This window comes from Eretmochelys imbricata, chromosome 10 (assembly GCF_965152235.1).
Source record: "Eretmochelys imbricata isolate rEreImb1 chromosome 10, rEreImb1.hap1, whole genome shotgun sequence".
Taxonomy (NCBI): Eukaryota; Metazoa; Chordata; order Testudines; family Cheloniidae; genus Eretmochelys; species Eretmochelys imbricata.
In genome coordinates this window covers 38,157,856-38,181,366 of record NC_135581.1, presented here as the reverse complement: position 1 = coordinate 38,181,366, position 23,511 = coordinate 38,157,856, and the positions used below count along the sequence as shown (strand labels likewise).

General features: G+C 50.5%; 1 protein-coding gene across 1 annotated transcript in view; it reads left to right on the top strand.

Moving 5' to 3' along the window:
* IFT140 (intraflagellar transport 140) overlaps positions 1-23,511 on the top strand; it is a 253,776-nt gene that overhangs the window by 109,633 nt on the left and 120,632 nt on the right. Inside the window, 2 exon segments of the mRNA XM_077828863.1 lie at positions 10,926-11,053; positions 19,527-19,644. Coding sequence (XP_077684989.1) covers positions 10,926-11,053; positions 19,527-19,644 — 246 coding nt within the window.

Genomic DNA, 23,511 nt, shown 5'->3' with positions numbered 1-23,511 from the left:
GGTCGAACGCAAATAGTTTGTACCCTCGAAGGGCTATGACTACCTCTTCATGCACCTGAAGCCCTGCTCGCTGGTAGTTGCGGCCATGAATGAGAAGGAGAGGCACTGGCAGCAGGCCCCAGCTCCTAAGTCTAAGGACGCCAAGTAGCTGGACTTGTCTGGCTGCAAGGTGTACTCCACAGGGAGGCTCCAGCTCCGGATTGCTAATCAGCAGGCACTCCTGAGCCGCTACAACCTTAACTCCTGGAACTCTATGCTGAAGTTCAAGAAGCGTATACCACCTGAGTCCAGAGAGGAGTTTGGGACTCTTATTGAAGAGGCCAGACAGTGGAACAGACCTCTTTGCAGGCCTCACTGGACGCTGCAGACTCAGCCATGTGTACCTTGTCCTCCGGGGTTGCCATGAGGCCTGGCCTGCCTCCTGAGGTTCAGCAGACACTGCACCTGCACTTTGATGGGGAGGGCCTGTTCACAGAACAGGCTGACTCTAGGCTGCATAGCCTTAAGGACTCGAGCGCAACGATGAAGTCCCTGGGTATGCACACCCCAGCAACCCATTGGAAACACTTCAAGCCCCAGCAGCCGCAACAGCGCTTGTATCCTCCTCGGTCGAGGCAGGATTTTTACAGGTGGTGGGGGAGGAATGGCAGAAGGAAGCTCTCCAACCTCCCGTCTGGTCAAGGCCAGGGACTGACCAAACCATCGTCGGGTTCCAAGCAGGCCTTTTGAAAGGATGCCCGGGGATGGCATACCAGACTTACTCCTGGATCCTTCCCCACCCTTTTTGAATAGTTTATCCCACTTCCACCGTGCATGGTTCCAAATAACCTTGGACTGCTGGGTCCTCCTCACGGTGGAAGCAGCATATGCTCTCCAATTCTGCTCCTACTCGCCTTCCCACCCCCCTTCCCCATCCCACTTCAGGGACCCCGCTCACGAGCATCTCCTTATTCAGGAGGTTCGGGCGCTCCTTGCCATGGGGGCGATAGAAGAGGTTGCACGGGATCTAAGTGGCAAGGGGTTCTACTCCTGCTATTTCCTAATCCACAAGGCCAAAGGGGGCCTCCGGCCCATTCTGGATCTGCACTGGCTCAACAAATTCACAGTAAAGTTGAAGTTCCGCATTGTCTCCCTTGGCACCATTATCCTCCTCTTGGATCCTGGAGACTGGTATGCTGCCCTCGACATGAAGGAGGCGTACTTCCACATAGCAGTTCATCTGGCGCACAGACACTTCCTGCGCTTCGTGGTCAACCGTGAACATTACCAGTTTATGGCCCTTCCATTTGGCCTTTCAAGGTCCCCACAAGTGTTCACCAAGTGTATGTTGATTGTGGCTGCCTTCCTCTGTCGACGGCAGGTACAAGTGTATCCCTACCTGATGACTGTTACTTCGGGGCTGCACCAGAAAGCAGGTGCAGTCCCAACTCCACCTGGTCAAATGTATGTTTGAACGGCTGGGTCTCCTCCTCAACGTGGAGAAATCGACCCTAGAACTGACCCAGAGGATAGAATTCATCGGGGCAGTGCTGGCGTCTGTTCAGGCGCAGGCCCTCCTACCAGACTCCCGCTTCCGGGCTATCGTGGGCATCATTCAAGGCCTTCTGCAATTCCCGACCTCGACAGCATGAGGGTGCATGAGTCTCCTCAGCCACATGGCTTCGTGGACGTACGTGACCCGACATGCCAGGCCCCGGCTCAGGCCGTTGCAAGCATGGCTCACCTCGGTCTACCACCCAGGGCGCGACAGCTTGAATTTAGTGGTCACTGTACTGGAGCTTTTTCCACATGCTCTGTCACTAGGTTGCCTCCCCCATTCAGTAAGGGGCCCACACTTTCCTTGACCTTTTTCTTGTTGCTAACATACCTGAAGAAACCCTTTCTTGTTACTCTTAACATCTCTTCGTAGCTGCAACTCCAAGTGTGATTTGGCCTTCCTGATTTCACTCCTGCATGCCTGAGCAATATTTTTTTACTCTTCCCTGGTCCTTTGTCCAGTCTTCCACTTCTTGTAAGCTTCTTTTTTGTGTTAAAGCTCAGCAAAGATTTCACTGTTAAGCCAAGCTGGTCTCCTGCCATATTTACTTTTCTTTCTACACATCGGGATGGTTTGTCCCTGTAACCTCAATAAGGATTCTTTAAAATATAGCCAGTCTCCTGGACTCCTTTCCCCCTCATGTTATTCTCCCAGGGGATCCTGCCCATCAGTTCTCTGAAGGAGTCAAAGTCTGCTTTTCTGAAGTCCAGGCTCCATATTCTGCTGCTCTCCTTTCTTCCTTGTGTCAGGATCCTGAACTCGACCATCTCATGGTCACTGCCTCCCAGGTTCCCATCCACTTTTGCTCCCCCTACTAATTCTTCCCTGTTTGTGAGCAGCAGGTCAAGAAGAGCTCTTCCCCTAGTTGGTTCCTCCAGCACTTGCACCAGGAAATTGTCCCCTACACTTTCCAAAAACTTCCTGGATTGTCTGTGTACCGCTGTATTGCTCTCCCAGCAGATATCAGGGTGATTGAAGTCTCCCATGAGAACCAGGGCCTGCGATCTAGTCACTTCCGTGAGTTGCCAGAAGAAAGTCTCGTCCACCTCCTCCCCCTAGTCCGGTGATCTATAGCAGACTCCCACCATGACATCACCCTTGTTGCTCACACTTCTAAACTTAATCCAGAGACTCTCAGGTTTTTCTGCAGTTTCATACCCGAGCTCTGAGCAGTCATACTGCTCTCTTACATACAATGCAACTCCCCCACCTTTTCTGCCCTGCCTGTCCTTCCTGAATAGTTTATATCCATCCATGACAATACTCCAGTCATGTGAATTATCCCACCAAGTTTAATTGTTGTTAGTTAGCTTTTAAGTAGCTGTTAAGTGTTTAGTTAGATAGTGTCCTGGTGGAGACTTTGCCCCAGGAGGGGCATGCCCCAGTTTCCAGGTGTTAAGCCTTGCTCCACGTGTAACAGGCCTATGCTTGTTAGTGACCCGCAAGATAGTTGTCTAAACTGCCTCAGGAAATCCCAAATAAAGGAGTGCTGTTGCATCTGTAAGAACTTTCGTCCTCGGACACAGAGAGAGCGCAACATAAGTTTCAGGGCCCTCGTGATGCAGGTTACCCTGTGCCCAGCTTTGGAGCTGGCATGGCCCGACATGGCACACAGCACTTCGGCTTCGGTGCGTAGTGCACCCCTGGCATCAGGCTCTTCCCGGCACCAATCCCCGGTGCCAAAGAAAACAAAGAAGTTGGCACTGAGCAAACCCGATCAGGGGGCTCTGGGCAAAGGACCCTGTTCGGGCCTTACGCCTACTCCGGACCCGCAAAAGGGCTTAGCCCCAGGGAGTTCCTCCCCCTGAAAGGACACGCCACCAACTTCAGAGAACAGTGAAGGGCCCGAGCTGACGGTGCAGTCGACCCCCTCTCAGCCTGGACAGCTAAGAATGCCCCCGCCGCAGCTGGCACGGGTTATGGCTCCCCATGAGGGCAAGCCTGCCAGCAAGACCTTGCACAAGACAAGTGAGCACCACCAGTCTCCAGAACCAAGACAGAACCATAGGTCGACATGTTCTTGGTCTCTGCATTGGCCCAGGTCTCCGGCTCGTCGCTACAAGTCATCGGCACTGTGCTCCCGATCCCCGTCTTCACACCGGGGCTCGCACGGGCATAGACTATCTCCTCGGGACTGGTCTTTGTCATGCTGTTGGTCACCATTACTGAGACCTTGAGGTTGCTCCCTGACCTGGCGCTGCTTTCCCTACTCCTAGCACTGATCAGACTGCTCCCAGCAGTGGTCGCCAGTGGCGACGGTGAGCCACCAGACCCAAGCCTCACCAGCCTCGCCTTAGTCACTGGAGGGTGACGACTTCTCCGGCTCGGAGGTGGACTTCAGCCCCTCGCCCAGGCAGCAATGTTATTGAGCTCCAGGGAACGCGTCAGCGGCATCGGTGCCAGCCTGACAGCAGGCCCAGTGGCCGACCCAACGACCTTATTGGAACGGCTGGGGCATTCTTGTTATGCCGTTGCTCCACTCCTGCCAGCCCTCAGTCGCCGCATCACACAGGCCGAAGTCAGCGCCCATGGTACCAACAGCACCAGGTTTAGTGCAGGACACTCTGGTAGCCACCACGAGTGAGGAGCTGGTACCTACCCCGAGACCGCCCTCCCCAGCGGGTGAGGACACCACTGTACCTCCCTCGGTGGTTCAATCATCCTCCACCTTTCTGGACAAGGCAGCGGTGGGCCCCTCTAGAGCTAGCCCACCAGATGATTTCAGGGTGCACCAGACACTGCTCCGTAGGGTGGCATCAAACTTGGACCTCAAGGTGGAGGAGAGGGAGGAGCAGACAGACACATTATTTAATGTACTTTCACCATCTTACCCGGCCCACATCGCACTCCCAGTGTATGAGGGGGTCCTGAACATTGCCAAGACCATCTGGCAAACCCCATCCTCCATCCTGTCCATTTCTAAGAGGGCAGAAAAGAAGAACTTCGTTCCCATGAAAGGGTTTGAGTACTTATACACCCACCTGCCACCTGGATCGTTGGTCATGTTGACGGTCAACGAGAGGGATAAACGGGCCCACCAGTTCCACCCCTAAGAATAAGAAGGCCAAGAGGCTGGATTTGTTTGGTCGCAAGATTTTTTTTTTCTATGGCCAGCCTTCAGTTTCGGGTGGCGAACCACCAGGTCCTCTTCTGTCGCTATAACTTTAAATTGTGGGACTCTCTCCTCAAGTTCAAGGACTCCATGTCTCAGGAGACGGCCCAGGAGTTCGCAACTCTAGTGGAGGAGTGTACTGCGGCAGCTCGGTGCACTCTCCAAATGGCTTGGGATGTGGCCGATTCAGCTGCCCAGGTGGTAGCCTCGGCAGTGGTCATGTGGTGCAGTTCCTGGCTTTAGACTGCCGGACTGTCCCAGGAGATGCAGATCTCTATTCAGGACCTTCCGTTTGATGGTGTTGGCCTTTTTTCAGATCAAACCGATACGCGACTGCACAGCCTAAAAGACATGGGGACGACCCTCCGCTCCCTGGGGATGCACACTTCTCAGGCGTCGAGACAGTGGAGGAGGCTGGAAAGACTGTCTTAACAGTAGCAGCCTTGACAAGGGCCTGTGAGGAAAAGGGACATCTGGTTTAGCTGCCACCACCCTTCATCATCCCAATCTCCTGTGTAGCCTCCCACAGGAAAACACCAGGGGACCGGAAGTGCTCATTTTGAGGGTGCATTCGGGAGTGACATACCAGCCAACTGCCCAGATCCTTCCTGCTTTTTCCTCAACCACCCTTCCCAGACTGCTTGGGCTGGTCACGGGTTATGTTGGACTGCTGGGTCCTGGACATAGTGGCTCAGTGCTATACCCTGCAATTTTTGACCGCTCCTCCCTCTCACCCCTCCCTCCCACCTCCCCATCCCTCTTCAGGGCCCTTTTCACAAGCAACTTCTATCCAGGAGGTCAAGAAGCTCCTGGGCATGGGGCTGTGGAGGAGGTTCCTCGGGACATGGAAGGAAGAGGAAGAGGATTCTACTCCCACTACTTCCTAATTCTGGGCCTCAGACCCATTCTGGACCTAAAGAAGTTTCTCAAGAAGTTGAAGTTCCTCATGGTCTCCCTGCCTCCATCATCTCTTCCCTGGATCCAAGGGACTGGTACGCCGCTCTCGACTTAAAGGATACGTACTTTCATGTCTCCTGTAGGGAGCCAGGGTGGCTCCCCTCCGAACCAGAGGGTAAAGAGCTACCCTCTGAGCCTGAGTGGGCGGGGCCAGGCCAAGCTTCCGCCAATCCCTGGAAGGGGAAGGGTGGGACAGGAAGTACAAAGGGCGGGGCCCTCTGCCCAGTGAGGAGAGCACCAGGGAGGGAGACGGACACAGGCTGCTCCCTCGCGATCCTGCTGCTGACCCAGGCGAAGCCCTGGGCAAGGAGGAGCCTGACTGGGGGGAAGGCCTGTGGCAACCAGGGCTGCCGGCCGCTGAATACCCAGAGGACCTGGAGGGGCCTGACTGCAGCCTGGGCCAGCGTGAGTCCAATACCGAGGGGCAGTGGGACTGGCCCGCAGCGGAATACCTGGAGGAACTGGAGCTGCCCGCAGCGGAATACCCGGAGGAGATGGAGGAACCGGAGCTGCCCGCAGCGGACTACCCGGAGGAGTTGGAGGAACCGGAGCGACCCGCCTGAGAGAGACCGGGTAGGAAGTAGCCCAGGGGCCCAACTACACCATGGGGTGGGTGTGTTTGGTCAGCAGGCGCGGACTGCCCCGCTGACCCAGCGGCGGGTCCTTCGCCTCCCGCCACTGTTAGGGCCCTGGGTTGGAAAGCAGTGGAGTTGGGTGGGCCTGCGTTCCCCTACCCCGGCGCTCCCCTGCCTGAGGGGCGCGCTACTTACTCCGGCCGGCACACCTTCCCGCTAATTCCCCAACGCCCGGGAGGTGGGGCCGAGGCCTGCCACGGAGACCATTGCTCTCCATCGCCCCTAGGGGCTCGGAGGACCGACCGATGCCTGTCACATCAGGACACAGGCGTTTTCTGTGTTTCATAGTGCCTGGGCACCACTTCCAGTTTATGGTGCTACCCTTTGGCCTGTCCTCGGCCCCCAGGGTGTTCATGAAATGTGTGGCACCGGTAGTGGCTTACCTGGGGCGTCGAGGAGTCCAGATCTGTCCATATCTCGACGACTGACTCATCAATGGCAGGTCTCTAGAGCAAGTGCAAAGGAGCCTCGATCTGTGCTATCCACCGGTAGTGACCTGGGCCAGTTAATAAACACAGAAAAGTCCACATTAACCCCAGTTCAACTCATATAGTTCATTAGAGTGGTCCTTGACTCCACGCGAACCAAGGCCTTCCTTCTGGAAGCATGTTTTCAGGCCCTGGTGGACTTGCTCTCCCACGTAAAGACCCACCCGCTCACCACGGCCCACATGTGTCTGCGACTGATGGGCCACATGGCTGTGTGCATGTATGTGATCAGCCATGCCTGCCTTCATCTAAGATCTCTGCAGGTGTGGCTGGCCTCAGTCTACATCCCCAGCAGGCACCCCCTGCACCAAGTGGTCATGATGCCGAGCCACGTCCTCTTGTCCCTAGGCTGGTGACAGGATCCCAAGTCGGTGCTGCAAGGAGTTCCCTTTGCAACCCTGTCTCCGGTGCTGACCCTGGTCTCAGATGCATTGGATCTGGGCTGGGGAGCCCATCTGGGTGAGCTCAACACCCAGGGCTCTTGGCTACAAAATGGTCTAGTCCTTCATATCAACATCAGAAAGGTCAGAGCAGTTTTCCTGGCCTGCCAGGCTTTCTTGCCTGACCTGAAAGGTAAGGTGGTGCAGGTCCTCACAGATAATACCACTGCAATGTATTACATCAACAGGCAGGGTGGTGCCAGGTCTTCGGCCCTTTGTCGGGAAGTGCTCAGCCTCTGGGACTTCTGTGTGCGGCATGCCGTTCATCTGGTAGCCACCCAACTGCCTGGAACCAAGAACATCCTGGCAGATCGCCTCAGCAGGACCTTCTCGTCTTGCCACGAATGGTCGCTCCATCCGGAACTGGTCAGCCCAATCTTCCACAGGTGGGGGACTCCCCAGGTGGACCTGTTCACATCCTGGCAGAACAGAAAGTGCCACATATTCTGTTCTCTGCAGGGCAGGGACAAGGGCTCCCTGTTGGACACTTTCCTGATCCCGTGGTCGGAAACGCTGATTTACGCCTTTCTGCCAGTGCCGTTAATCCACAAGGTCCTGCTAAAGGTGAAGCAGAACCAAATGATGGTCATCCTTATAGCCCCAGCGTGGCCTTGTCAACACTGCTGCTGAGACTTTCGGCAGCCACCCCGCTGCAGCTGCCTCTTTGGCCGGATCTGCTGTCCCAGAACCACGGCAATCTGCTGCATCTGAACCTGGCGGCGCTGCACTTGACAGCCTGGCTACTGCATGGCTAAGGGGACGAGCAGTGGTGTTCCACTGGTGTCCAGCAGGCCCTGCTGGGCAGCAGGAAACCCTCCACTAGAGCTACCTATGTGGCAAAGTGGAAGCAGTTCATGTTTTGGGCCTCGGATCATCACATTAGCTGCAAGACATCCTGGACTATTTGATGCACCTTAAGCTCTAGGGCCTGTCACTATCTTCGGTCAAGGTATACCTGGCAGCCATTTCGGCATTCCACCCTCTGTTTCAAGGCAGATCGGTCTTCGCTTATCCCATGACAGTGCAGTTCTTGAAAGCTCTGGAGCGCCTTTACCCGCATATCCGGGACCCAGTTCCCCCCTTGAATCTTGTGCTGTCAAGACTCATGGGACTCCCCTTTGATCCCTTGGCTTCCTGCTCCCATCATGGAAGGTCTCCTTCTTAGTTGCTATAACTTCAGCCCACAGGGTATCCGAGATCGGGGCACTCATGTTGGAACCACCTTATACAATCATCTATAAGGACAAGATCCAGCTGTGTCTGCACCCGGCCTTTCTGCCCAAGGTCATCTCCCACTTCCATACTGGCCAAGACATATTCTTACCAGTCCTTTGTCCAAAGTCTCATGCAATGGATGAGGAATGCAAGCTGCATACCCTGAATGTCAGATGGGCACTGGCCTTCTACATAGATAGAACAAAGCTGTTCTGTAAGTCTACACAGTTGTTTGTTGCTGTCGCAGACAGGATGAAGGGTCGCCCAGTGTCTGCCCAGAGAATTTTGTCTCGCATCACGGCCTGCATCTGTTACAGTTACAAGCTGGCAAAAGGTGGCCCCACCCGCGATCATGACGGCTCACTCAACTAGGGTGCAGGCATCAGCAGCAGCCTTCCTCGCTCAAGTGCTGATCCAGGAAATTTATTGGGCTGCAACCTGGTTGTCTGTCCACACATTCGCTTCGCACTATGTGCTGACCCAACAAGTTCAAGACGATGCTGGTTTTGGCAGAGCAGTGCTCCAATCTGCAAGACTGTGAACTCTGAGCCTATCTCAGAGGATTCTGCTTGTGAGTCACCTACAGTGGAATCGACATGAGCAAACACTCGAAGAAAGAACAGTTACCCACCTTTTCATAACTGTTCTTCAAGATGTGTTGCTCATGTCCATTCCATTAAGTGCCCTCCTACCCCTCTGTTGGAGTTGTCAGCAAGAAGGAACTGAGAGGGCGTAGGACTGGCAGCGCCTGATATACCATGGTGTGAGTGCAGCACCCCAGAGGGCACCATAGCTGGCCCTATGGATACCGCTAAGGCAAAAGTCTCTGACAGCTGCACAAGTGGATGCATGCACACCTACAATGGAATGGGCATGAGCAACACATCTAGAAAAACAAGTTACGAAAAGGTGGGTAACTTCCATCCCCCTCCCATCTATTGTATAGCTGTTCCTAGATAGGATATGTGACGGGTTTGATCACAGAAACCCCCTGGGGACTTCCACCTGATGTGTCAAGACTACTACTGCTCTTGCTTTCCTGCCCTGTCAGCTTAGGACTTCAGTGCCCTGCCTGGTTTGAGCCAGACCCACTAGCCTGCTGCAAACCCAGACTCAGGGTCTGAACCACATCCCCTAACAGCTGTAGGCTTAACTGAAAGCAACTTAGGAAGCGTTCCTGCCTTTAACACTCAGATGCCCAACTCCCAATGGGTTCCAAACCCTAAATAAATCTGTTTTAAAATCCATTTATAAAGCTTATACAGGGTAAACTCATAAATTGTTCGCCCTCTATAACACTGATAGAGAGAGAGATGCACAGCTGTTTGCCCGCCCTTTCCCCCCAGGTATTAATACATACCCTGGGTTAATTAATAAGTAAAAAGTGATTTTATTAAATACAGAAAGTAGGATTTAAGTCGTTCCAAGTAGTAACGGACAGAACAAAGTGAATTACCAAGCAAAATAAAATAAAACACACAAGTCTATGTCTAGTACTGTCAGGGTTCCCTCCCCACTCTGAACTCTAGGGTACAGATGTGGGGACCTGCATGAAAGACCCCCTAAGCTTATTTCTACCAGCTTAGATTAAAACTTCCCCAAGGCACAAAGTCTTTGCCCTTGGATTAAGTATTCGCTGCCACACCAAGTGATTTAACAAACAATCAGGGAAAGGACCACTTGGAGTTCCTATTTCCCCAAAATATCCCCCCAAGCCCTTACAAGTACGGTAATAAAATTGAATACAGATAAAAACGTCACCAGTAAGCTTCCTTTTACAGACTAGCCTCCTTCAAGTCTGGGTCCAACAATCACTCACACCCCCTGTAGTTACAGTCCTTTGTTGCAGTTTCTTTCAGGTATCCTTGGATGTGGAGAGGCTTTCTCTTTAGCCAGCTGAAGACAAAATGCAGGGGTCTCCCTGTGGTTTAAATAGACTCTCTCTTGTGGGTGGAGACCCCCTCCTCTCTCCTATGCAAAGTCCAGCTACAAAATGGAGTTTTGGAGTCACCTGGGCAAGTCACATGTCCATGCATGACTGAGTTCCTTACCAGCCAAGCCACATTCCTGGGAAAGCCCAGATGTGATTGGCATCTTTAAGTTCATTGTTGGCTTAAGGGCTTCTTGACTGGGCACTTACTGAGAATAGTCTTTTCTCAGGAAGCTAACCAACTGCTTCACTAAAACCTACTCAGAATCAAACAAGTATGCAGCTAATATTCATAACTTCGAATACAAAAATGATACATGCATACAAATAGGATTGATAGATTCAGTAGATCATAACCTTTACAGAGATATGTTACATGGCATATGTAGCATAAAACACATTCTAGTTATGTCATATATACATTCGTAAGTATATTCCCATAAAGCCTTAAGTCACAGGATAGTATCAACAAATTGCTGTGATGCACTTATTACATTCGTGGTGGTTGTTGGGATAAAACAGAAGCGGGCTTGATGTGCAAGCTTAATTGACAGAAAAACCTCCCTGTCAGAAAGTTAACATTTAAAGTTGCTGCTATCTCCCATCCCCAGGGTACTGTCAAACAGCTGCTGATATTCTCTGAAGCAGAGGGGAATCCCTGCCTGTTGGATGTCTGCGGGAATTTCCTGGCTGTGGGAACGGATTTGGCTCACTTTAAAATCTTTGATCTCTCTCGCAGGTATTAATAAGCATTTACAAGGGTCTGAATCTATAACTCAGGTTTCTGTCTTTTCTTTTTTTTTTTTTCCTTTTTTACCTTAAGGGAATTTTGTACTAGTGAAAAATGCTAGACTGACAACCCTGGAGACTGAATTCATAGAATAAGTACATCAAAGGCAGTGGGAGTGCAGGCTTTTTTGTGGCCATGTGTGTGCATGCCCTGTAGAGGTTATCTTGGCCTATTCAGTCCTTGGCTTCTTAAAAAAATATATATGTATATATATTTTTTACTTTGTAGACTCCTGCCAAATTTTACTGCTCTACGTTCAGTGTTTACAGGGAGAGGCTGAGATTAGAAGACCCAGCCTTACCTAGTGAGGTGTATTGCCAGGTCAATAGTATCTGATGATAAACTGATGTTTTATACACTCACAAACCACTCTTGTGAGAAGTTGACCCTTTTGTATTCTCAAGTTCTTCTTCAAATGCTTGTTCATGTCAATTCCAATCAGGTGTGAGCACGCTACATGCACGACAGCTGGAAGATTTTTCCCCTAGCAGTATCCTCAGGGTCGGTCTGGGTGCCCCCTGGAGTTGCGCCTTCGTGGCACCCAATATAGAGCCCTGCTGACTTGACCCCCCCGCCTCAGTTCCTTCTTACTACCTGTGATGGCTAGCTGGAACTCCACTGCTCTCGCTTCAGCAAGCATGTGCTTCGCATTATCACCCTTTGTATGTATAGTTAGAATTGGTAGTAGAATAGTTACACTTAGTGTAGATTGTTTTTCTCATAAGGTTCCTATGGGGGTTCCCCCCCCCGCCCCTGATGCTTTTCCCTGGCACCAGGGTATGCCTCAGTCCCCAGGCTTTAAGCCATGCTCAGACTGCGGCAGGCTTATGCTGAGAAATGACCCGCATACTTCGTGCTTGAAGCGTCTCGGTGAGGGTAATCTTAGGGAGCGTTTTAAGATCTGTAGAGGGTTTTGCCCCAGGACCCTTAAAGACAGAGAAAGCCAGAGCCCTGGCTGGGATGATTTAACTGGGAATTGGTCCTGCTTCGAGCAGGGGGTTGGACTAGATGACCTTCAGGGGTCCCTTCCAACCCTGATATTCTATGAACAGCGCCTCCGAGTTTTGCTTATGGAGGTAGCATTTAAGCCTCAGTTGGAGCCCGGTGCAGCAGACCCAGCTCCAAGTGCAGCTTCTTTGGTGCCCAGTGCTTCGGCACTGTCGACTCCTCTAGAGACCCTAGGCACCGCCACGGCTCTGTGCACAGATCCCAGACATTTGTGAGGCCCCACAAAAAGAGGAAGGCTGACAGAGGGGGTTCCCTGACCAGGTCTAAAGACCAGGTGGTCAGCAATCGGTGGGACTTCCACTGACTCCTGATGATGAGAGTATCATCCCCAGTGTATCGACTCCTGGCACTGGTGGCCCATGTGGGGGAACTGCTCTGATCCCCCAGTTGGCATCTCTCGCCAGCACCAAGGGGCTCTGCTCCTCCGTGGTCATCACAGTCGGAAACCTCGGAGTCGGAAGTGGAGTCATCGCATTCCAGCAGAAGCAGAAGATCTTGCTCCTGTTGCAACAGACCGCCCTACCCGGGTCAGTGGCAGGCTCCTGAGTGGCCCTTCTGGACACCCTGGGACTATCACCAAAGCCCGGGGATGAGCCAGGGTTCCAGATCAGCATCGGTGGCCTCTGCTGCACACACCCTTCACACTAGGGATCCCGGCGGGGACCCATCGGGCAGCCATACCGACATCGACAGTCTCGGCACTGATTGCAGCATTGACAATGGGGGCGCCGATTGCTTCACATCCTTGGCACCGAGTGCGACTCTGATCCTGGCATCGATCCTGGCACTGGCCGTGGCACCGACAGCAGCACCCAAGGGGGCTGAGGGCAGGGAGCAGGCTCCAGTACTGGCCGCCATCTCATCCTCCTCATCTCCGGATGAAGAGATGGCTGGCTCATCAATCTCTCCAGCCTTAGAGGACAGCAGGGTCCTACAGAAGCTGCTGAGACAGGTGGCCCAGAACCTAAACACCAAACTGGAGGAGGTGGTGGTGGAGGCTGACCCAATGGTTGATAGCCTTTCTCCTCCAGAGCTATCCTGTATCGCGCGGCTGCTGATTAAGACAATCAGCAATGCCACTAAGACCCTGTGGCAGACCCCGTCCTTGTTGCCGCCTATCGAGAAAAGGTATGAGTGGAGATATTTAGTCTCCTCCAAGTGGTATGAACACTTATATACGCACCCCCTGCTGGAGTCTCTGATAGTGGATGCAGCCAACCTATGCAAGCACCAAGGCTACCAGGGGCCTTCTCCCGAGAATCAAGAGGCCAAAAAGCTGGACCTCTTCGGGAGGAAATCTATTCGATGGTGGGAGATTTGAAGCTCCATATCGCTAACCATCGGGCGGTGGTTAGCAGGTACAATTACAATACTTTTGGGGCCATGGAAAAATTTGCAGAACTCCTGCCTATGGTCTCGCCCACAGAGTTTTCCGTGCTAGTAGAGGAGGGCAAATTGATCTCTCATGCATCCCTGTAGGCAGTCTTAGACACTGCGGACACAGCGTCTTGCACCATAGTTACCAGGGTGTAATGTACCTACCGGGGTGGCTATGAGAAGGAGTTCCCGGCTGCAGGTTTCTAGCCTCCCATACGAGGTACAGCAGACAGTCCAGGACCTCCTGTTTGAGGGCCAGTCTTTGTTCTCCTCAAGGACTCTCAAGCCACCCTGAAATCCCTGGGCCCCCACACCCCTGCCAACCAACGGAGGCACTTTAGACTTCAGCCCCCACCGAGGAATTATCAACCTCAGGGTAGGCAGGAGGGGTTGAGCAGGAGGAGTAGGAACTCGAGGAAGAGACCTCATCCCTCCTCTGGGCATGGCTCTTGCCAGTCTAAACCCTCCTGAGGCCAAAAACAGGCCTTTTGGAGGTGCGCCCTGGGGTGATACACCAGTACAAAGACTGGATGCCTTACCTTTTCATCCCTTCTATCCCCTTTCTACCCTGCATGGGCCCATATTACATCGGACCGCTGGGTGCTCCGCACGGTTGAGAGGAGGTATTTGTTCCAATTTTCTGCCCTTCCGCACTTCCACCACGCTTCCCCATCCCTCTTCAGGGAACTTTCTCATGAGCAACTCCTTAAAAAGGAGGTGCTCTCGCTCCTCTCGCTGAGGGCAGTGGAAGAGGTTCCTCAGGAGCAGAAAGGCAAGGGCTTCTATTCCCGGTATTCCCTGATACTGAAAGCCAAGGGCAGACTCAGGCCCATCCTAGACCTGCGAGAGCTCAACAAGTTTATGAAGAAACTCAAGTTCCACATGGTCTCCTTGGCTTCCATCATCTCTTCCTTGGGTCCAGAGGGCTGGTATGCCACCCTCGACTTGAAGGATGCGTACTTTCATATAGCAATCACACCATCCCACAGAGAATACCTCAGGTTTGTGGTGGACAACAACCACTTCCAGTTCACAGTCCTCCCATTTGGCCTGTCAGCAACACCTCAAGTTTTTACCAAGTGCATGGCAGTCGTGGCTGCGTTCCTCCGCAGGCGGCAGGTACAAGTGTTTCTGTACCTTGACGACTGACTGATCAAGGGCCACTCCAGGGTTCAAGTGGAGGCACAAGTCGACTTCATAAGAACAATGTTCAATGAACTGGGCCTTCTCTTGAATGTTGGGAAATCAACACTGCCCCCGGTTCAGCGGATAGAATTTATAGGGGTGGTACTGGACTCTACTGAGGCCAAGGAGTACCTATGGGAATCGAGGTTCCGGGCCCTGGGCGACATTATTCGGAGTCTCAGGCAGTTCCCCACCAACACAGCAAGGAATTGCCTGAAACTCCTGGGACACATGGCTGCTTGTACCTATGTGATGCAACGTGCCAAGCCAAGACTCCAGCTGCTCCAGTTTTGGCTAGCCTCAGTGTATCGGCCAGTTCGGGACAGTTTGGACAGGGTCGTGACTGTGCCTCTCCTGGTCCTTGACTCCCTTCTCTTCACCAGCCCCCAGCCAACTCTCTCGTTGGTTACGGATGCATCAGACTTGGGCTGGGGAGCACATCTGGGAGACCTCAGAACACAAGGCCTCTGGTCTCAGGCAGAGCTCGCTCTCTGTCAATGTCAGAGAGCTGAGAGCAGTACTCTTGGCATGCCAGACTTTCCGAGCCCATTTAAAGGGGAGGATGTGTATCAGTGATGACAGACAATGCCACGGTGATGTTTTATATCAACAAATGGGGGTGCACGCTCCTCTCCCCTTTGCCAGGAAGCCCCCATTCTGTGGGACTTCTGTGTAAAGCATTCGATACACCTGCAAGCATCATACCTCCCTGGGGTACAGAATGAATTAGCGGATTATCTCAGCAGGTTGTTCCATGGCCATGAGTGGTCCCTACACCCGGACGTCATGAACTCCATTTTCCAGCAGTGGGGCTTTCCCCAGGTAGCCCTCTTTGCCACGCAACACAACAGGAAGTGTCAGCAGTTCTGCTCCTTCCTTTGAGCAAGGGATTGGACCTCCTGAGGTCTCTTCCAACCCTACTCTTCCATGATTCTATGATTCCTAATCACAGCCCGGGCTCCATAACGGATGCGTTCCTCCTTCCCTGGGGAATCCATCTCCGATATGCAGTTCTGTCCATTCCTCTCATTCATGCAGTGCTCCCCAAGATATGGAGGGATCAAGCAGTGCTGATATTGATAGCTCCAGTCTGGCTCCGCCAGCACTGGTACACATTGCTCCTGGACATGTCCGTGGAAGCCCCAGTCACCTTGCCGCTCTTCCTGGACTTGATAACTCAGGATCATGGCCATCTCCAGCACCTGAACCTCGAGTCATTGAACCTCACGGCGTGGAAGCTCCATGACTGAACCCGATGGAGCTCTCCTGCTCAGATCCAGTTAGACAAGTCCTCCTTGGCAGTAGGAAACCCTCCACCAGAGCTACCTACCTTGCCAAATGGAAGAGATTTTCAATCTGGTTGGCGCAGCATCATTTGTCCCTGATGATCGCCTTTATGCCACTCATACTGGTCTACCTTCTCCATCTCAAGCAGCAGGGTCTGTCCATGTCGTCAGTAAGGGTTCACTTGGCCACCATTTCTGCCTGCCATCCAGGTGCAGAGGGCCGGTCAGTGTTCGCCAACCCTATGGTCAGCCGTTTCCTCAAAGGTCTCCACAGGCTATATCCGCAAATCCGACAGCTCGTCCCGGCCTGGGACCTCAACCTGGTCCTTTCCAGACTGATGAACCACTAACCCTTTGAACCACTAACAACGTGCTCCCTGCTCTACCTCTCATACAAGGTGGTGTTTCTGGTAGTAATAACTTCAGCCAGGAGGGTTTTTGAGCTCAAGACCCTAACATCAGAGCTTCCTTACACAGTGTTCTTTAAGGACAAGGTTCAGTTCTGGCCTCACCCAGCTTTCCTCCTGAAAGTTGTCTACCAATTTCACATCAACCAGGACATCTTCCTCCCAGTGTTCTGTCCTAACCTGCACACAAGTGGCAGGGAGCAGAGGTTTCATTCGTTGGATGTCTGCAAAGCATTAGCCTTTTAAATCGAGAGAACAAATCCATTCCGGAAGTGCATTCAACTATTCGTGGCTGTGGCAGACAGAATGAAGGGTCTTCCAGTCTCATCTCAACTAATTTCATCGTGGATCATGTCCTGCATCCGAGGGTGCTATAACCTGGCAGGGGTACCTGCCCCTCTGCTCACTGCGCCCTCCACCAGGGCTCAGGCTTCTTCAGCTGCATTCCTGGTACAGGTTCCCTCCCAACAAATATGCAGAGCTGCGACGTGGTCCTCCATACATACTTTCACCATGCATTATGCGATTACCCAGCAGGCCAGAGATGATGCAGCCTTCGGTAGAGTGGTGCTCCAATCAGTGGACAACTCCGACCCTGCCTCCTGAACTTACGCTTGGGAGTCACCTGATTGGAATTGACATGAACAAGCACGCAAAGAAGAAAAAAGTAACTCACCTTCTCATAACTGTTGTTCTTTGAGATGTGTTGTTCATGTCCATTCCAATACCCACCCTCCTACCTTGCTGACGGAGTAGCCGGCAAGAAGGAATTGAGGGGGGGTCAGGTCAGCAGGGCCCTATATTGAGCATCATGAAGGCATGACTCCAGGGGATGGGGTGCCCAGACAGACCCTAGGGCTACTGCTAAGGGAAATAATCTTCTGACTGTCGTGCACGTGGCATGCGCACACCTGATTGGAATGGACATGAAGAACACATCTCAAAGAACAATAGTTACGAGAAGGTGGGTAACCTTTTTTTCCAGGTCTGAGATTTGGGATCAAGGGTAATGGCTTCAGTGATGTCACTGCTGCTTCTCCATGAGTTTGAATTCTCAGTGAGGACTTGGACTCTCAATCCCAGAGAGCAAGAAATTCATGCACTGTTGTAAGCAACACATATAGTGTATTCAGGGCTTCCCGATCTTCAGTGTTTGTTTCCATCATTACTCCCATTATCAATGAGTATTTCTTTGGGGATAAATACAATGTTGCTACAGGAGTGGAGTTTGCATGGCTTATCTTTTTTTTTTTTTTTCCCTAGAGGGAAGGGAAACTTGAAATAATTACCCTTTTCCCCACAATGATTCCCATCTGGGGTGACACTGAGTAACAGCATAGTGGTTTGTTACTGTCGTTCACTAGCCAAAACCTTCTGTGGTAAGGCTGATGATGGCTCAATGAGTAGCTTGATACTCTCCCATGTAGGAAACCTGGCTTTAGGAACAGAACAGGGAGTTTCGCAGCTCTCTCTGAGAACATAAGCGCTTTTGAGCAGTGGGGGAGGAGTCCACAGAAACTTTCTCAAGGCGTTGACTTCAATCTATCAAGTGAATTGGGTCTTGAATACTTAAGACTATCTTTTTCCCTTTGTTCTTAGTAGTTGAGAACAATTTAGATATTTCTACTGCCAGCCTGTAAGTACAAACATAGGACGAGTTAGAGGGTCCTCAACTTTGGAATTCACTTCCTCTATTGAATCAAAAGAGCCTAAGTTTGTTGACCTACAGGGCAGGGTGTAAGGTTCTCCCCCACCCGACCCCTTTTTTTTTTTTTTGGAACTTTTCCTGCGGTGAAGTACTTGATTAAATTCTGAAATGAGTGAGAGTTTAATATTAGTCATACTGTTATGTTGAAGTGTGCTTCTACTCTGACAAGTGACTGTGTCAGACTTGTACATTTTGACTCCACACTTCTGCTCCTTGTGTGTGTTCAGAGCCTCTTATCTGTTGACAGTTAGTGACGAAATAAGTTTGAGAACCCTGCAGAACCAAGAGGGTAAGCTGAAGTCTGTTCTTTCTTATGTATCTTATATATCATCAGCAGAACAATTTGCAAACCTCCTGTCAGTCAAACCTCTGAAAACCCATTGGCAGCACTGGCATTGCACAGGTATCACAGAGGGCCTAATTTGAAAACCCTGGGTTTGTGCAGGGTATCACTATGACTTGTGGGGCCTTTATTATTGGTGTTGATGTTGGAGATTGAAAGAACCCAGCTTAACTCTCAGATGTCAGGCTGAATTTTTAGGGCTGTAAAAAAAAAACTTGTTTTCTTGTAAAGTGAGCATATTTGATGTGGAATTAACAAGACCATAAATAGAACCCCAGAATGTTATTTTTATATATGAATTCAGAGGCCATGCCTGGTTTTCATTTTATAAGTCTAAAAATAAATACTGTCACTCTTGTTAGCTGTATCACAGTGACAGATAGGAAGTGTTCTCTCAGGCAGAGTGAATGTTGTTACTGTTGCTGCTACAGTAGGAAGGCTTGATTGGGTATAGGGAGAAAGGAGGACAAAAGTGTGAACAATTCAGTCTCTTAGGCTATGTCTACACTGCCCAGCAGTTCAGACTATGAGGATGTGAATGTAGTACTGTTTTGAGAGGACTAAGTTAATATGAACTAGGATCCTTTTAGTTCATGCTTGTGTTATCCACACCAGGGTCTTACAGCATAGCAGCACTTTGGTGCACACTGCTGTTCGAATGCCTGGAGTCCAAACTGCAAGGCAGTGTAGACGAGCCCTTAGAACTTTTCTACATGGAGAAACTGACTAGCATAGCTGAAGTGAAATAACTATTCCACTATAGTTATGTCAGTATAACTTTCTCATGGGGACACGATAGTTATTCCACTTCAGCTATGCCAGTCAATTTCCCCATGTAGACAAATTGTACTTCTCCTGAAACAGGGTGGCAGGATTTTCTTGTTGCAGGTGTTGGAACACAGCAGAACACTTAAGTTTACTTCTGCTGTGTTTAAGCCTCTAAGGGGAAGCTAGAGTCTTGGACAAAAGGTGAGAAGACGTCAAATATTTGAGTCCTGTGCCCTATTTGATTATTAAAGGTCTTTTTTGAAGTTTGAAAAATATTTTTAACTGTTTTTCAAGTACTGACACTTGGCACCTCATGAATCACTATTGTCTGTCCCCACAGAGAGGCAAAAGTGCACTGCAGTAGTAAGAACTTGACTGAGCTTTTTCCTGGCCTGGGGGGCATTGCATCGGTTAAGTGCAATTCTTATGGCAACAAAGTCAGCATCCTCGTCAACAAGGTGAGACAGGACTCTCCAGATACCACACTGAGGTCTGAATGTGACACCAAATGCCAGACTAGCTATAATGCAGAGATAAAGTGGGTTAACTTTTCTAATTTAAACCCACATTGGCTATGATCTGTTTTCAAGAATCAGAATTTCTGGGGTAAGCATTGATAGAAGCACTAAAAGTTTTTGTAGGTCCAAGCGCTCTATTGTCCCATCTCTGGCCATTGGAGATATTTGCTAATAGAAGTTGCGGATTGGCCAAATGCCATTATAGGAAATCTCATCATATTATCCTCTCCATAAATTTATCAAGCTCATTCTTAAAATGAGTGAGGTTTTTTGCCTGCACTACGCCCCTTGGAAGGCTTTTCCAGAGCTTCATTCCTCTGATGGTGAGAAGCCTTTATCTAATTTCAAGCTTAAACTTACTGATGGCCATTTGTTCTTGTGCCAACATTGGCTCTTAACTTAAATTAACCTCTCTCCCCCTCTGATATTTATCCCTTTCATATATTTACAGAGAGCAATCATATCTCTCCTCATCCTTTGTTCTGTTAAGGAGCTTGGTTTGTTTAGCCTAAGTCTCCTTTTGTAAGGTAGGTTCTCCATTGCGCTGATCATCCTAGTAGCCTTGTCTGCACCTGTTCCAGTTAGAATTCATCTTTCTTAAACATGGGATACCAGAATTGCACACAGTATTCCAGATCAAGTCTCATCAATGCCTTGTATAATGGTAATAAACCTTCCCGGTCTCTATTGGAAATATCTCGCCTGATGCATCCTAGCATTGCATTAGCCTTTGTCAAGGCTGCATCACATTGGTGGCTCATAGTCATCCTGTGATTGACCAATACACAAGGGCTTTCTCCTCCTCTGAGACTTCCAACTGATACCTCCCTATCTTATAGGAGAAATTCTTGTTGTTAGTCCCTACATGCATGACCTCGGACTTTGCACTATTCAATTTCATCCCATTTGTATTACTATAGTTTTCAAGGTCATCCAAATCTTCTTGAATGATATTCTGGTCCTCCTCCATATAGGCAGTACCTCACAACTTTGTGTCATTTGCTAATTTTATTAGCACACTCCAACTTTTTGTGCCAAGGCCATAAATGAAAATGTTAAATAAGATGGTACCAATACTGATCCTTGAGGCACTCCTCTAGTATCATAGAATCATAGAATATCAGGGTTGGAAGGGATCTCAGGAGGTCATCTAGTCCAACCCCCTGCTCAAAGCAGGACCAATCCCCAACTAAATCATCCCAGCCAGGGCTTTGTCAAGCCTGACCTTAAAAACTTCTAAGGAAAGAGATTCCACCACCTCCCTAGGTAACGCATTCCAGTGCTTCACCACCCTCCTAGTGAAAAAGTTTTTCCTAATATCCAACCTAAACCTCCCCCACTGCAACTTGAGACCATTACTCCATGTTCTATCATCTGGTACCACTGAGAACAGTCTAGATCCATCCTCTTTGGAACTCCCTTTCAGGTTGTTGAAAGCAGCTATCAAATCCCCCCTCATTCTTCTCTTCTGCAGACTAAACAATCCCAGTTCCCTCAGCCTCTCCTCATAAGTCATGTGTTCCAGTCCCCTAATCATTTTTGTTGCCCTCCACTGGGCTCTTTCCAATTTTTCCACATCCTTCTTGTAGTGTGGGGCCCAAAACTGGACACAGGACTCCAGATGAGGCCTCACCAATGTCCAATAGAGGGGAACGATCACGTCCCTCAATCTGCTGGCAATGCACCTACTTATACATCCCAAAATGCCATTGGCAACAAGGGCACACTCTCGACTCATATCCAGCTTCTCGTCCACTGTAACCCGTAGGTCCTTTTCTGCAGAATTGCTGCCTAGCCATTCGGTCCCTAGTCTGTAGCAGTGCATGGGATTCTTCCGTCCTAAGTGCAGGACTCTGCACTTGTCCTTGTTGAACCTCATCAGATTTCTTTTGGCCCAATCCTCTAATTTGTCTAGGGCCCTCTGTATCCTATCCTATCCCTACCCTCCAGCGTATCTACCTCTCCTCCCAGTTTAGTATCATCTGCAGACTTGCTGAGGGTGCAATCCACACCATCTTCCAGATCATTTATGAAGATATTGAACAAAACCGGCCCAAGGACATACCCTAGGGGCACTCCACTTCATACCGGCTGCCAACTAGATATGGAGCCATTGATCACTACCCGTTGATCCGACAATCTAGCCAACTTTCTATCCACCTTATAGTCCATTCATCCAGCCCATACTTCTTTAACTTGCTGGCAAGAATACTGTGGGAGACCGTGTCAAAGGCTTTGCAAAAGTCAAGGAGCAACACATCCACTGCTTTCCCCTCATCCACAGAGCCAGTTATCTCACCATAGAAGGCAATTAGATTAGTTAGGCATGACTTGCCCTTGGTGAATCCATGCTGACTGTTCCTGATCACTTTCTTCTCCTCTAAGTGTTTCAGAATTGATTCCTTGAGGACCTGCTTCATGATTTTTCCAGGGACTGAGGTGAGTAACCTCTCCAGCCCGGCAGTTCACCTTTCAGCATGACCCGTTGTAGTCTTCCCTTTAACCAGTTCCTTACCCACCTTTGGATTCTGGTAATAATCCCCATTTTCTCCAAATTAACTAATAATTTCCCACGTGGAACTATATCAAATGCTTTACTTGAAATCCAGGTAGATTAGATCTAGTACATTTTCTTTGAGAAGATAACTGATTTCCTAGACAAAGAAAGAGATCAGGTTGGTCTGGTACAAACTACCTTTTATAAAACGGTGTTTTATTTTATCCCAGTTGCCATTTGCCTCTAGGTCTTTAATTACTCTCTCTTTCGAAATTTGTTCTAAGACCTTGTATACAATTGAGGTCATTGTGACGGGGCTGGGACTCACCACCGCAGTACCTCCCATTGGTAACTCTGGGAATTAGCTCGGTCCATGTGGAGCACCCTCCATTGGTGGTGTCCCGTCCATTTTTTGCCCTCTGTTGGCATCTGGACCAGCGTTGCTCCCTTCTCTCATGGTGTCCTCTTCAGGCCACTGCCCTCCGGCAGTGCCCCCAAGTCCACACTCACCCCCTTCCAGGGAGGGGGGATTAACAGCAGTCTTTCCAGTTCACTCCTGCTGCAGTGGCCAACCACAACCCCTCTAGTCTAGCCCCTCTGTTCAAGGGCTGGTTGCAGTCTGTCATGGGCACCCTTCCACAGCCAGGTGCTGTACAAGGAGGAAGGGGGGGACCCAGGCCCGCCCACTACTCTGGGTCCTGACCCAAGGACCCTCTAATGGCAGCCTCCCTGCCCTCCTTCTCTCCCCTTGTCTAACTGTCCCTGGGCCACTTCCCCTCTGGCCCTTCACACCCTCTAGGCCCTTTCTATCAGGGCCCGCAGTCTGGCAGGTATTGGGCCAGAGCCCTTCTATGCTCCCCTGAGCCTGCCTAGCATGGCTCTGTCCAAGGTGCTTGTCTCCTGCTCAGGAGACAGAACTTCCCCCATGAAGGTCTGGGACAGACTGCCTGCTCCCTTCCTGGGCAGCCTTTATATAAGGCCTAGCCTAGCCCTGATTGGCCGGCTGTAATACTGGCCCTGATTGGCTCACAGTAGCCCTTTTCCTGATTGGCTGCCCTTCTGTGCAGCTGCTCTGGCCTACTCTAGCCCTATCTCTCATAGGGGTGGGGCAGTTGCCCCACCACAGTCACACTAACAGGACTGTAGTTTCCCATATGATATTTTTCCCCTTTCTTAAGTATAGGTACTATATTTGCAATTCTCCAGTCATAGGGTACAACCCCTAAGTTTACAGATTCATAAAAAAAACTTGCTTTGGGGTTTGCAATTTCTCGTGCCAGTTCCTTTAATGTTTTTGGATGGAGATTATC